The 13574-nt window shown below is 54.4% G+C and overlaps 3 protein-coding genes across 6 annotated transcripts; 1 reads left to right on the forward strand and 2 right to left on the reverse strand.

Annotated features, from left to right (window-relative positions):
* Positions 1-1693: 1693 nt before the first annotated feature.
* Positions 1694-9720, reverse strand: C2H1orf35 (chromosome 2 C1orf35 homolog). The gene is made up of 9 exons (XM_071734536.1): positions 9691-9720; positions 7621-7762; positions 7321-7474; positions 5589-5634; positions 5390-5472; positions 5176-5248; positions 3173-3252; positions 2740-2880; positions 1694-2561 (listed from the first exon to the last, which is right to left on the reverse strand). Exons 2-9 carry the CDS (start codon positions 7712-7714, stop codon positions 2297-2299), a joined length of 936 nt encoding a protein of 311 aa, XP_071590637.1. The 5' UTR covers positions 7715-7762; positions 9691-9720; the 3' UTR covers positions 1694-2296.
* Positions 7713-9252, forward strand: LOC139793769 (uncharacterized). The gene is made up of 4 exons (XM_071738697.1): positions 7713-7755; positions 7900-8430; positions 8511-8711; positions 9248-9252. The coding sequence occupies exons 1-4, from the start codon at positions 7713-7715 to the stop codon at positions 9250-9252; spliced, it is 780 nt and encodes a 259-aa protein (XP_071594798.1).
* A 948-nt stretch (positions 9721-10668) lies between the features above and the next one.
* MRPL55 (mitochondrial ribosomal protein L55) lies at positions 10669-13573 on the reverse strand. Of its 4 annotated transcripts, none has more exons than XM_071734545.1 (4): positions 13490-13573; positions 11963-12062; positions 11680-11842; positions 10669-10845 (listed from the first exon to the last, which is right to left on the reverse strand). In XM_071734545.1, the coding sequence occupies exons 2-4, from the start codon at positions 11986-11988 to the stop codon at positions 10702-10704; spliced, it is 333 nt and encodes a 110-aa protein (XP_071590646.1). In that variant the 5' UTR covers positions 11989-12062; positions 13490-13573; the 3' UTR covers positions 10669-10701. The 4 variants fall into 4 exon arrangements, with proteins under 4 accessions (XP_071590646.1, XP_071590649.1, XP_071590648.1 ...); XM_071734548.1 differs by having other exon boundaries at positions 11963-12031; positions 13490-13571; XM_071734547.1 differs by having other exon boundaries at positions 11963-12059; positions 13490-13540.
* Position 13574: the final 1 nt, after the last annotated feature.

Here is a 13574-nt window from a genome sequence, read left to right on the forward strand (position 1 = left end):
CAAGGGTTGGACTTGATGATCTCTGAGGTCCCTTCCAACCCAGCCAATTCTATGATTCTATGATGGCTCAGGTTGAGCTTCTGCTCCATCACCACCCCCAAGTCCTTCTCCTCAGGGCTGTCCTCAGCCTTTTCTCCTCCAAATTTAGTTAAAATCTTTAGCTGAAAGCAAAGGCAGTGGTTGTAGCCCCAAGATCTGGAGGAGCTCCCAAGTGCCCTGTTTGCCCAGCATTAATTTGTGGGGTTTTAATTTAGGAGGAGCTCTTGGGGGTATTTTAATTTGATTTCCAAATTTAATTTCAATTTAGTTTGAAATTTTTCTCCAAATGAAATTTAGTTTTTACTTAATTCTAAGGGTTTTTCCCCCAATCTAGTTTAATTTCTGCTTCTTTGTAATTCATTTCCAAACGAAATTTCATTTTAACTTTCATTTCCAAGTTAAATTTACTTCTTAAAAGCAAAGGCAGTGGTTGTAGCCCCAAGAGCAGAGGGGGAGAATCCTCTCCCCGGACCCTCTGTGGTTTTTTTGCTGCATCCCAGGACCTCGTTGTGCAAATGACAGAAGAAAGAGGTGACAGATGCAAAGCCTCCCCCCACACACCCCACCACCCAAAACGCTGCCAAAAAAATGCAAACTGAGGCCAATTGCCAGCCTGGAGCTTTTGTCTGCCAAGAGACACAAACCCACCCTGTCCTGAGCACAGAAATTGCATCATTAGTGACACAAACGAGGTCCTCGTGCTTGGCACGGCCACGCTGGCAGCTGGAGAAGAACTCTGGAGCTGCTCAGGGCAATCCTCCTCCACTTAGATCAATTATTTTTTTATTTCTCCCTGTAAAATCCAACCCCACCCTTTCTCTCCCTCTTCTCGGTGCATCCGTAAATCATTCCTATTTTTTATATTTTGAGGTTTCCAATCCTGGAGTGTGATTCCCAATCCTGGATCCCTTCCCTGCTGCAGGGGGGAATGTGACCAGGGCAAATATCCATGGGAGACATCCCAGCCCCATCCATCTCCTTCCCATCAGCTGAGGAATTACTTCAGGGGTTTGGCTTAAAAAAAGCCAGTTTGTTGGTTTGGTTTTTTTAACCCAAAAAGGCCATTTCTCAACCCAAAGGAACATCCACCACCCTCAGCCACAGCTGCTCGAGCCATGAACATCCCCCCACCCTGATTTTTTCCTCAAATTTGGGCTAGGAATGCACTTATCCCTGGGAAATGAGCTGCTCCATCCTCATGCAGGGGACACGTGGGGACACTTCCCAGGCACCCCATGGCATGGAGATCCCTGTGGTGGATCTTCCACCCCCATGGAAATATGGGGGATGATCCCTGTCCCAGCAGGGATACAGCAGCTCCTGCTTGAGACTCCCTGAAAATTAAAAAGGTTTTGGGGACAGGGAGGGTGAATGTCAGGACCAGACTCTGCCCTCTCCCTGAGGGTCCCAGGGGGGTTGTGCTGTGTGCTATGGGGTTTGGGATGCCCCATGGGGAGCACCTAGCACCCCACCACCCTATGGAGAGCACCCATCACCCCTTGGAGAAAACCTGTGGTCCTTGGAAAGCACCCACATCCTCGTGGAGGTCTCCATGGATTTAACCATCACCCCCCAGAGAGCAGAGAACTGTGGAGAAAGAACTTGATGAAACCATCACAGAATCATCAGGTCCAAAATGCAAAACCCTCCCAGCAACGTGAAAGCTCCAGGTTTTATTTTGCAGCTGATGAAAGTCAGGGAAGGTTTAAGGAAAATTGTGGCTGGCCCATCCCTGGAAGTGTTTAAATCCAGGTTGGATGGGGCTTGGAGCAACCTGGGCTGGTGGGAGGTGTCCCTGCCCATGCAGGGGGTTGGGATTGGATGAGCTTTAAGGTCCCTTCCAACCCAAACCAGTGTGAAGTCATTTTAACAAAGAACCTCTCCTCCAGCTGAAGAAATAAAAAGTTCCTAATAAAGAAACTCAGCTGGCAGTTGCTTGAGAGCACTGAAAAAAGGTATTAAAAACCCCATTATAATAACAATCTTAATAATAACTGCATCCAAAGTCTCTTGACACAAACACCAGGCAGCTGCAGCACCCCCAGCATCCACCCCACTGTCTCCTCTGAGCTCCATCCCCTCCAGGCTGAGATCCCTGTGGCCAGGGAAGGGACAACCAACCACAGCCCTTCCCCAGCCCCTGGCAATTCTGGCTTTTCGTTTAATTTAATAAAAAATAGATCTATAACCTCTGTGAGATCTCCCTGGAAAAAAAACAAAACAAACCCACCCAAAAAAAAACACCCCAAGCTTCTTCTCAGTCCTCCGAATCCGTGTCGTGGCGTTGCCTGATCCCACGGGATGGAGGGGATCGACTCCTACTCCTTTTCCTCCCCTTGTGCCGACCCCGACCGTCCCGGCTCCGGCTCTGGTTCCGGTTCCGGCTCCGGCTCCGGCTCCGCCTCCGGGCTGGACGTGGTGTGGGGCTCCTGCCCGAATCCCGGCTGCTGGCAGAGGAATCCGTGTGGTGCCGACGCCGAGCAGAGGTCTCCGGGCGCTGTTGGGTTTTCCTGCGGTGGTGCCTGCAGGGATGGAGGGGAAAGTGAGGTCGGGAGGCACTGGGGAGGCCACCGAGCTGATTTTGGGGATGAAAAAAGGGATTTTGGAAAGGCAGGGGCATTCTTGGTGCCAGCCGTGAGCATCTGGTTCTCCTAAATCCTTCCATGAAGTCCCCACCTCCTTCATCCCAACCCATCCCACCTCTCATCCCGGTCTGGAGATGAATCAGAGGATGATGGAGAAGCATCCCTCTTGTGATGCTTGTCCTTCTTCTTCTCTTTCTTGTGTTTCTTCTTTTTTTTCTTCTTTTTCTCCTTTTTGGATTTCTTGCTGGTCTCTGGTCTGCAAGGAAGAGATGAAGCAGTGAGGATCCCTGCTCCCTGCATCCCAACAGCTCCTCAGAAAACTCATCCCAATCCTTCCCTCCATGTGCATCCCACCAGACAAGGAGAAGCCTCCAGCAAAACCAAAAAAAACCCAAAGTTTTGAGGACAAAGCAGAAGTTTTGGGGGTGATTCAGGCAGATGCAGAACAAACCCAATGCCAAAGGGAGACAGAGAAGCATTTTGCACATTATTCCTCCCCCTAAAAAGGCCATTTCTGGTGGTTTCCCACCAAAACTTCCTGTCCTCACCTTTTCTCCTCCACCTTCTCCTCCTTCTCCTGCTTTTTCTTGGATCCAGACATATCAGGGCTGCTGGAGACTTTCTGGTGCTGGGGAAGAGGAGGAAAAACATGGAGTGAGTCTGTGAGCCCATAGCTTTGACTCAGAAGAAAAAAGGACTTCCTCACTTTAAAAAGTAAATTTAACTTGGAAATGAAAGTTAAATTTAATTTGGAAATGAATTACAAAGAGGCAAATTAGATTGGGGAAAAAAACCCTAAAATTAAGTAAAAACTAAATTTCATTTGGAGAAAAATTTCAAACTAAATTGAAATTAAATTTGGAAATCAAATTAAAATACCCCCAAGAGCTCCTCCCAAATTAAAACCCCACAAATTAATGCTGGGCAAACAGGGCACTTGGGAGCTCCTCCAGATCTTGGGGCTACAACCACTGCCTTTGCTTTCAGCTAAAGATTTTAACTAAATTTGGAGGAGAAAAGGCTGAGGGCAGCCCTGAGGAGAAGGACTTGAGGGGGGTGGTGGAGCAGAAGCTCAACCTGAGCCCTCAGTGTGTGCTTGGAGCCCAGAAACCAACCAGGTCCTGGGGGCATCAGCAGAAGCAGAGACAGCAGCACAGGGAGGGGATTCTCCCTGTGGATTCTCCATCCCTGGAGGTTTTTAAGAAGAGCCTGGATGTGGCACTCAGTGCCATGGGCTGGGAACCACGGAGGGAGTGGATCAAGGGTTGGATTTGGTGATCCCAGAGCTCCTTTCCAACCCAAATGATGATTCTGTGATCTTTAAGGTCCCTTCCAACCCAAACCATTCCATGATCCAGCTGGCTAAGCCTGGCTGGATGCATCATTTTGAAGGTGACCCCAAAATAAATATAAATTCTTTATATAAATATAAAATATAATTATATATTCAAATAAAATTCTTGGTGAGACCAGGGCAGGTGTGAGAGGACCCAGGTGAGGAGATGGGATGCACAGAGGGGATCTAAGCCTGGTTAGAGCAGAGAGGGGAAGGGAAATTCCTCTGACATCCCAGCAGATGGAGGAGGTGGATGCTGCTGGAGAGCCACCAAAGCCCTGGGTGGGGAGAAGCCTCAGAGGTGGGGTTGGCTGTGGATAGCAGCAAAACCAGGGAATGCCAGCAGGTTTGGTAGGGATTAAGCCCCGTGCTTCATCAGTAGCAATTAAGGAGCAGGTTCCCTCCAATCTTCTTCCACTGTTGTCCCAAGGACCAGGTGTGAAGGAATCAGTTGCTCAAAGGTGACATCTCCACCCTTGGTGGCTTTCAAGACCCAATAAATCCTGCACAACTTGGTCCAAAAGTGCTTTGGGAAAGAGGTTGCACTGGAGACCTCCTGAGGTCCCTTCCCACTGGAATTATCCCGTAACATGATGGCAGCAGGTGTCTCTGATCCCCTCTGCTCTGCTCTGCTGAGCCCCCCCTGCAGTGCTGGGTCCAGTTCTGGAGTCCCCAACAGCAGAAGGACACAGAGCTCCTGGAAGGTGTCCAGAGCAGAGCCACTGAAATGCTCAGAGGGCTGAGCAGCTCCCTGGGAAGCCAGGCTGAGGGATTGGGGTTGTTCAGCCTGGAGAAGAGGAGGCTCCCAGGTGAGCTCAGAGCAACCTTCCAATATCTGAAGGGGCTCCAAGAAAGCTGGGGGAGGGCTTTGGACACAGGGGGGTAGGGAGAGGACAAGGGAAATGGGTTAAAACTTGGAGAGAAAGGGGAGATTGAGGTTGGACATGGGGGAGAAATTGTTTAATTTGAGGCTGGTGAGACCCTGGAACAGGTTGCCCAGGGAAGCTGTGGCTGCCCCATCCCTGGAAGTGTTCCAGGCCAGGTTGGATGGGGCTTGGAGCAACCTGGGCTGGTGGGAGGTGTCCCTGCCCATGCAGGGGGTTGGAACAAGGTCTTTAAGGTCCCTTCCAACCCAACCCATTCTATTTTTCTATGAAATTTTCCTTTTTTTCCATCTTTTTTTGTTTTTTAAACCCCAAGAGGAAGACTTCATACCGTGAAGACAGAGAGCCCCAACTTGGCCACCTCCTTGTCCTCCTTGGAGAGGATCACCCGCCCGGCGCTGCCACTGGGGAGAGACACAGCCACGAGTCAGGTAATTAAATAAAAACACCAAAAAATTTTAAAAAGGGTAAAAGAATAATAATAAAAAAAATCTAATTGCCCTGAAATGGGGTGCTGAGGTGTGGGACACCCCAGCCTGCAGTACCTGGAGCTGCCCAACCCCACCACTCGATCCACGTCCTTCTCATCCCGCTCGGCGCCGTCGCGCTTGCACACCTCAGCCAGGTCCTGGGGGGGACAAGGAGCATCCTGCCTGTGTGTCCCCAAAAAACAGAGGGGACACACCCCACACACACACATCTGCGTGGGTCAGTGGCGTGGGGACACGTGGTGCCCCCTCTTACCTCCTTGCTGAGGGCTGTGGGCTGCCTCTTCACGTTCTTGTAGCCGCTATAAAGAGAGAAGAAGCCGCTCGGTCAGTTTGCAGGTGACACGAAGTTGGGTGGGAATGGGTCTGCAGAGGGACCTGGAGAGGTTGGAATGATGGGATGAGGCTAAAGAGGGACCTGGAGAGGTTGGAGTGGTGGGATAAGGATCTACAGAAAGATCTGGACAGGCTGGAGTGATGGGATGAGGATCTACAGAGGGATTTGAACAGGTTTGATTCATGGGATGAGGCTCTAGAGAGAGACCTGGAGAGGTTGGAGTGATGGGATGAGGCTAAAGAGGGACCTGGAGAGGCTGGATTCATGGGATGAGGCTCTACAGAGGGACCTGGAGATGCTGGATTCATGGGATGAGGCTCTAGAGAGATCTGGACAGGTTGGAGGGATGGAATGAGGTTCTACAGAAGGATCTGAACAGGTCACAGGGATGGGATGAGGATCTACTGAAGGACCTGGACAAGTTGGAGTGATGGGATAAGGATCAACAGAAGGATCTGGACAGGTTGGAGGGATGGGATAAGGGTCTACGGAAGGATCTGGACAGGCTGGAGTAATGGGATGAAGATCTACAGAAGGATTTGGACAGGTTGGATTCATGGGATGAGGCTCTACAGAGGGATCTGGAGAGGTTGGAGTGATGGAATGAGGCTCTACAGAGAGACCTGGAGAGGTTGGAGTGATGGGATGAGGCTCTACAGAAGGATTTGGACAGGTTGGAAGGATGGGATGAGGATCTAGAGAGGGATCTGGACAGGTTGGAGAGATGGGGTGAGGCTAGAGGGATCCGGAAAGGTTGAAGGAATGGGATGAAGCCAACTGTGTGACATTCAACAAAGTCAATTAACTGGGATCCTGCACTTGGGTCACACCAACCCCAGGCAATGCTCCAGGATTGGGACAGAGCAGCTGGGAAGTGCCCCATGGGAAGGGACCCGTGGAGGTGTTGGCCAACAGCAGCTGAACATCAGCCAAGGTGTGCCCGGGTGGCCAACAAGGCCACCAGCATCCTGGCTTGTGTCAGCACTGCTGTGGCCAGCAGGAGCAGGGCAGGGGACTGGGCTGGGCACTGGGGAGGCTGCACCTCAAATCCTGGGGTCAGTTCTGGGTCCCTCAGGACAAGGACATTGAGGGGCTGGAGAGTGTCCAGAGAAGGGAATGGAGCTGGGGAAGGGTCTGGAGCACAAGGAGAAGGTCTGGAGAGCATGGAGGAGGTTCTGGAGAAGATGGAGAAGGGTCTGGAGAAGTTGTGAGGAGCAGCTGAGGGAGCTGGGGGTGTTGATCCTGGAGCAGAGGAGGCTGAGGGGAGACCTTCTGGCTCTCTGCAACCCCCTGAGAGGAGGTTGGAGCCAGGGGGGTTTGGTCTGTGCTCCGAGGAAGAAGCGATGGGACAAGAGGAATTTCCTCAAGTTGTGCCAGGGGAGGTTTAGGTTGGAGCTGGGGAACAATTTCCCTCTGGAAAAGGTTCTGAGGGACTGAGATGGACTCATCCCTGGAGGAGTTCCCAAGCTCTGGAGATGTGGTGCTGAGGGACACGGGGCAGCAGTGTCCTTGTCTGGGTGCACAGTTGGACTCCATCACCCTAAAGCTTTTTTCCCAACCAAGAGGATTCCTCGGATCTGTGATTTGGGGGTTGATATTTTATAAATCCCCCCTCCCCTTCCTCTTTCCTGTGCTGGGGGTGCAGACTCACAGTGCTGCCATCATGGCCTCCTGCTCAGCCAGCCGGACAGCAGCCAACTCCTCCTCACGGGACAAATTTGGGGCCATTTCCTTCTTGCCCTTGGCATACCAGGTCAGGTCCTTCCCCTTCTGCCACCGTCCCACCGGTGCCATCAAGGAGTTCCCTGGAGGAAGCCAGAAAAACACCCACACCCCCCCCCAAAAAAAAAAACCCTAAAATGTAATCCTCGCATCCCAAAAAAAACTCCATTTTCTCCCCAAAACGGGGACGGGGGGGTGAGGGGGGAGTGTGTGTGGGGTCAGCTCTTACCCAGGTAGTTCTCACGTTGTTTGTCTGTCTTGACATCCTCCCAGTTGAACTGGTCCTGCCCCCCACGGACCCCCCCTCGGGATGACCCAAACATGGTGCTGAACCCCAGGGTGGTGTCGAGGGGAGGGGGAGTTGGTACCACCTGCAAAGGGATCAGACACTGGGATAACTGCACCATCACCACCATCATCACCAATATCACCATCATCACCATCACCACCATCATCATCATCACCACCATCGCCACCACCAATATCACCATCACCATCATCATCACAGCCATCACCATCACCAATATCACGACCATCATCACCACCATCATCATCACCACTTTCACCATCACTACCATCACCATCACCAATATCACCATCAATACCACCATCACCAGTATCACCACCATCCCCACCATCACCAACACTATCATCACTACCACCATCACCAATACCAGTATCACCACCATCCCCATCACCACCATCATTACCATAATCATCATCACCATCACCATAACCAATATCACCACCATCATCATCACCACTATCACCATCACTACCATCATCACAGCCATCACCATCACCAATATCACGACCATCATCACCACCATCATCACCACTGTCACTATCACTACCATCACTATCACCAATATCACCACCATCATCACCACCACTATCACCATCACTACCATCACCACCATCATCACAACCACCATCATCACCATCACCAATATCACCATCAATACCACCATCACCACCATCACCAATATCACCACCATCACCAACACTGTCATCATCACTACCACCATCACCAATACCAGTATCACCACCACCACCATCCCCATCACCACCATCATTACCATCATCATCACCACTATCACATCACTACCATCATCACAGCCATCACCATCACCAGTATCACGACCATCATCACCACCATCATCATCACCACTATCACCATCACTACCATCACCATCATCAATATCACCACCATCACCACCACTATCACCATCACTACCATCACCACCATCATCACAACCATCATCATCACCATCACCAATATCACCATCAATACCACCATCACCACCATCACCAACACCAGTATCACCAACACCACCATCCCCATCACAACCATCATTACCATCATCATCATCACCATCACCAATATCACCACCATCATCATCACCACTATCACCATCACTACCATCACCATCACCAATATCACCACCACCATCACCATCACCACCACCCAGCTCCTCTGGGAAGGGTGGAGGAGACCCTGGAGGTGTGGGGTAACCAAATGCAGACCCCTCCCAGTGCTGGAGGGGTGTCCCCCAAAATCTGGGATGGGGGTGGGGGTGTAAGCAGGGGAATGGTGATGTCTGAGGGGGGTGCAAAGCCTGAGGGGGAGGGGGGTACAGTCCTGGGAGGGGGTGGTTGCACAATTTGGGGGTGGTGGCAGAGTTTGGGGGGGATGAACAGTTTGGGGAGGGGGTGGCAGAGTTTCTAGGGTGGGGTTGGACAGCTTGGGGGGGTGGCAAAGTTGGGGGGAGTAGCAGAGTTTGGGGGCACTGAACAATTTCTTGGGGAGAGGATTAGCACAGAGGGGGGGTTGAACAGTTTGGGGGGGTTAACAGAGTAGGGGGGCTGAACAATTTGGGGGAGGGGATGGCAGAGTAAGGGGGGGATAGCACAGTATGGGGGGTGAACAATTTGAGGAGGGGGTGCACGACCTGGATTGGGGGGGATCAAAGGGGGGGGGTTGCAAAGGTTTAGGGGGGCCTGGAAGAGGAATTGAATTACTTGGGGGGGGGGAGGGTCTGGGGTTGAGAGGGGTGACACGGCCCAGAGGGGGTGACACGGCCCAGAGGGGGTGACACGGACCGGGGGGGGGCGGGTGACACGACCCGGGGAGGGGGGGTGACAGGGCCCAGGGGGGGTTGCAGGGGTCGGGGGGGTGGATGAACCTGTGTGAAGGAGTTTCAGAGCCCTGAGGGAAGGAGGAAGCGGCTGCGAAGAGGGGGGGACACACAGAGCCCCGCACCCCCCCCCCCCCCAGCCCCCATCTCCCCTCACGCACCTCCCGCACCGCTCCGGGCCCCGCGCGCACTCCCGGCCCGCCCCGGGCGCTACCACTGTGGGGGAATGGGGGGGGGGTGAGGCGGGCGGTACCACCGCGAAGTGAGGAAAAGGGGGGGGGGAAAGAAAGGGAACGTAAAATTTGAGATAGTTGGGAAAAAAGTTGAAGATGATGGAGTCCGGCTGTGCACGCAGCCAAGGACACCGCTGCCCCGTGTCCCTCAGCACCGCATTGACAGAGCTTGGAGACCCCTCCAGGGATGAGTCCATCTCAGTCCCTCAGAACCTTTTCCGGAGGGAAATTGTTCCCCAGCTCCAACCTAAACCTCCCCTGGCACAACTTGAGGAAATTCCTCTTGTCCCATCACTTCTTCCTCGGAGCACAGACCACACCCCCCCCTGGCTCCAACCTCCTCTCAGGGGGTTGCAGAGAGCCAGAAGGTCTCCCCTCAGCCTCCTCTGCTCCAGGATCAACACCCCCAGCTCCCTCAGCTGCTCCTCACAACTTCTCCAGACCCTTCTCCATCTTCTCCAGCCCCTCCTTCTTGCTCTCCAGATGTTCTCCTTGTGCTCCAGACCCTTCCCCAGCTCCATTCCCTTCTCTGGACACTCTCCAGCCCCTCAATGTCCTTCTGCTCGTGAGGGACCCAGCACTGACCCCAGGATTTGAGGTGCAGCCTCCCCAGTGCCCAGCACAAGGGGACAATCCCTGCCCTGCTCCTGCTGGCCACAGCAGTGCTGACACAAGCCAGGATGCTGGTGGCCTTCTTGGCCACCCAGGCACACCTTGGCTGATGTTCAGCTGCTGTTGGCCAACACCCCAATGGGTCCTTTCCCATGGGGAACTTCCCAGCTGCTCTGTCCCAATCCTGGAGCATTGCCTGGGGTTGGTGTGACCCAAGTGCAGAGCTCCCAGCATTGCCACCTCAGCCACACAAAAAAACCAAACCAAAATCATAAAAGAAACAGCACAGTGGAAGGACAAGGTTGCTAATGTTTTTATTTCAGGTCTTCACTTCTTCCAGAACTTCTTGTAGGTGCCCATGTCGATGCTGTCAAAGGTCTCCTCCTCCTCAGCCTTCATCTTGATGGGGAAGTGCCTCCTCAGCCGTGCTTTGCGCTCCTCCTCGGGCAGAGTGCTGCTGTCCAGGGGCAGCTGGGACACAGGACCATCCGGGTTGGAAAGGAGCTCTGAGATCACCAAATCCAACCCTTGATCCATTCCCCCCGTGGTTCCCAGCCCATGGCACTGAGTGCCACATCCAGGCTCTTTTGAAATATCTCCAGGGATGGAGAATCCACCCCTTCCCTGGGCAGCCCATTCCAATGGCTGATCACCCTCTCCAGAAAGAAATTCTTCCTCATCTCCAACCTAAACCTCCCCTGGCACAACTTGAGCCCTCTTGTGCCCTCTTGTCTTGCTGAGAGTTGCCTGGGAAAAGAGCCCAACCCCCCCCTGGCTCCAACCTCCTTTCAGGGAGTTGGAGAGAGTGATGAGGTCTCCCCTGAGCCTCCTCTTCTCCAGCCTCAACACCCCCAGCTCCCTCAGCCCTTCCTCACAGGACTTGTGCTGGATCCCTTCCCAGCCTCCTTGCTCTTCTCTGGACCTGCTCCAGCACCTCAATCTCCTTCCTGAGCTGAGGGGCCCAGAACTGGACACAGGACTCAAGCTGTGGCCTCCCCAGGGCTGAGCACAGGGGCAGAATCCCTTCCCTGGACCTGCTGGCCACGCTCTTCCTGAGCCAGCCCAGGATGCCCTTCTTGGCCACCTGGGCACACTGCTGGTTCACCTTTACCTTCCTCTCCCCCCAAATTCCCAGCTCCTTTCCTGCCTGGATGCTCTCCAGCACCAGAATCCTGTCACCACCTCACTGCCCTTCTCTGGATCTGCTCCAGCGCCTCAAGATCCTTCACAGAACTGAGGAGCCCAGAAGGGCCTCAGGGTGAGGAGAATCCTCGAGGAATCCCCTCCGAAGCTGCTCCTCCTCACCATCAGGATCCTCCTGGGCTCTTTGTAGCGCAGGTGGACGGTGGAGCCGTCGGTTTTCACCAGGAGGACGGGGTAGAGGCGGCCATAGAGCTGCCGGTGGAGGTGGGAGATGGCGGCGCGGTTGGAGTTGTGGCGGGAGGAGGTGGTGAAGGACGGCAGCAGCCTGGGGATGAGGGAAGAGGGAAAGGGAAGGGATCTGCCATGCCAAAGATCCTCATGGTGGGTAAAATAAACCCCCAGCCCTTCTTTCAGGGGGTGAACACAGCCTCCCCCCAACACTCACCTCAGCACCCGCCTTGCGGCCGCCATCTTAGGGAAGGTGAAGGATGGATCTGCCTCAAGAGATAAATTCCTGGGGACAGCCTGAGGGAGAAGGTGTTCTCCTGGGATGGATGGATGGATGGATGGATGGAGAAGCCCCCACCACACCATTGCCTTGCAGGACCCCTCCCCAGCATGGATCAGCCCCATGAGGCATCTTTCAGTACCATGATGGCTCCTCCACCCCTCTGTTTCAGCCCCACCCTAACATCCCCCACACACCCACCCCACACACACAACCCCCCTCTCATCATGTGGGTCCCCCCCACCCATGACACAGTTCGGCCCCATCATGTCCCCCCCCACCTATGGCTCCCCCCACGTATGACATGGTTCAGCCCCATCATGTCCACCCCACCACCCATGACATGGTTCAGCCCCATCATGTTATGGTTCAACCCTATGGTGGCTCCCCCCTTGCCCATGCCATGGTTCATCCCTACCATGGTGTGTCCCCCCCACTCGTGACGTGGTTCAGCCCCATCATGTCCACCCCCCCACAGTGCCATGGTTCAGTCCTACCATGTTGTGTGTCTCTTCCCCCCCCCCCCCCCCCCCATGCTATGGTTCAGGCCTAAAATGGCTCCCCCCACCATGGTGTGTCCTCCCCCTCCCATGACGTGGTTCAGCCCTACCATGGTGTGGGTCCCCCCCACTCGTGACATGGTTCAGCCCTACACTGGCTCCCCCCACCCACGACATGGTTCAGGCCTAAAGTGGCTCCCCCCACCCATGCCATGGTTCAGGCCCCCCACTCATGCCATGGTACAGTCCCACCATGGTGTGTCTTCCCCCTCCCATGACATGGTTCAGCCCCATCATGTCCACCCCCCCACCCATGCCATGGTTCAGCCCTACGATGGTGCCCCCCCCACCCATGCCATGGTACAATCCTATCATGTTGTGCCCCCCACCCCCATGCCATGGTTCATCCCTTTGCTGTCTCCCCCCTCTCCCCCGCCATGGTTCAGCCCTACAATGATGTTCGCCCCCCACCCGTGCCATGGTTCAGCCCTACGATGGTGTTCCCCCCGCCCAATGCCATGGTTCAGCCCCATCATGTCCACCCCCCCCACCCGTGCCATGGTTCAGCCCTACGATGGTGTGTCCCCCCCCATGCCATAGTACAATCCTATCATGTTGGTTCATCCCTTTGCTGTCTCCCCCCTCTCCCCCGCCATGGTTCAGCCCCCTCCTCCCTCCACGCCTCTCCCCCTCTCCCCCATCATGGTCTGACCCACCACATCCTCCCCCCCCCGCCCCTCAATGGTTCACCCCGGGCTGACTCTCCCCTCACGGGGGTTTTGCTTCCTCCCCCATCATGGCGCTGAGTCCCGCCCCCCCTCCAACCTCCACCACGACCCTCAGCACCCCCATACCCCTTCCCCCTCAGCACCCCCATATCCCCCAGCACCCCAATACCCCTCAGCACCCCCATATCCCTTCCCAACCCCCCATCAATGCTCAGCGCTGCCGCCCCCTCACTGACCGCTCCCCCCCCTCCTCCCCTCTGCTGTGGTTGAGTCCGCCGCCCTCCGCTCACGTGACCACGCCCTCTTCGCTCCGCCCCCTCC

This window comes from Heliangelus exortis, chromosome 2, assembly GCF_036169615.1.
Source record: "Heliangelus exortis chromosome 2, bHelExo1.hap1, whole genome shotgun sequence".
NCBI classification, from domain to species: Eukaryota; Metazoa; Chordata; class Aves; order Apodiformes; family Trochilidae; genus Heliangelus; species Heliangelus exortis.

Bases quoted from the DNA above. Each gene is read 5' to 3' on its own strand.
- LOC139793769 (XM_071738697.1), top strand. From the start codon at position 7,713: ATGGTGCTGAACCCCAGGGTGGTGTCGAGGGGAGGGGGAGTTG. The intron at 7,756-7,899 runs GTACCACCTGCA...TCATCATCACAG, and splicing joins GTCGAGGGGAGGGGGAGTTG to CCATCACCATCACCAATATC. The intron at 8,431-8,510 runs GTATCACCACCA...CCATCATCACAG, and splicing joins TACCACCATCACCAATACCA to CCATCACCATCACCAGTATC.
- C2H1orf35 (XM_071734536.1), bottom strand. From the start codon at position 7,714: ATGTTTGGGTCATCCCGAGGGGGGGTCCGTGGGGGGCAGGACCAGTTC. The intron at 7,475-7,620 runs GTAAGAGCTGAC...GGCTTCCTCCAG, and splicing joins ACAACGTGAGAACTACCTGG to GGAACTCCTTGATGGCACCG. The intron at 5,249-5,389 runs GTACTGCAGGCT...GTCTCTCCCCAG, and splicing joins GTGGGGTTGGGCAGCTCCAG to TGGCAGCGCCGGGCGGGTGA.
- MRPL55 (XM_071734545.1), bottom strand. From the start codon at position 11,988: ATGGCGGCCGCAAGGCGGGTGCTGAG. The intron at 11,843-11,962 runs GTGAGTGTTGGG...CCTCATCCCCAG, and splicing joins GCCGCAAGGCGGGTGCTGAG to GCTGCTGCCGTCCTTCACCA. The intron at 10,846-11,679 runs GTGAGGAGGAGC...CCTGTGTCCCAG, and splicing joins AGCCCAGGAGGATCCTGATG to CTGCCCCTGGACAGCAGCAC.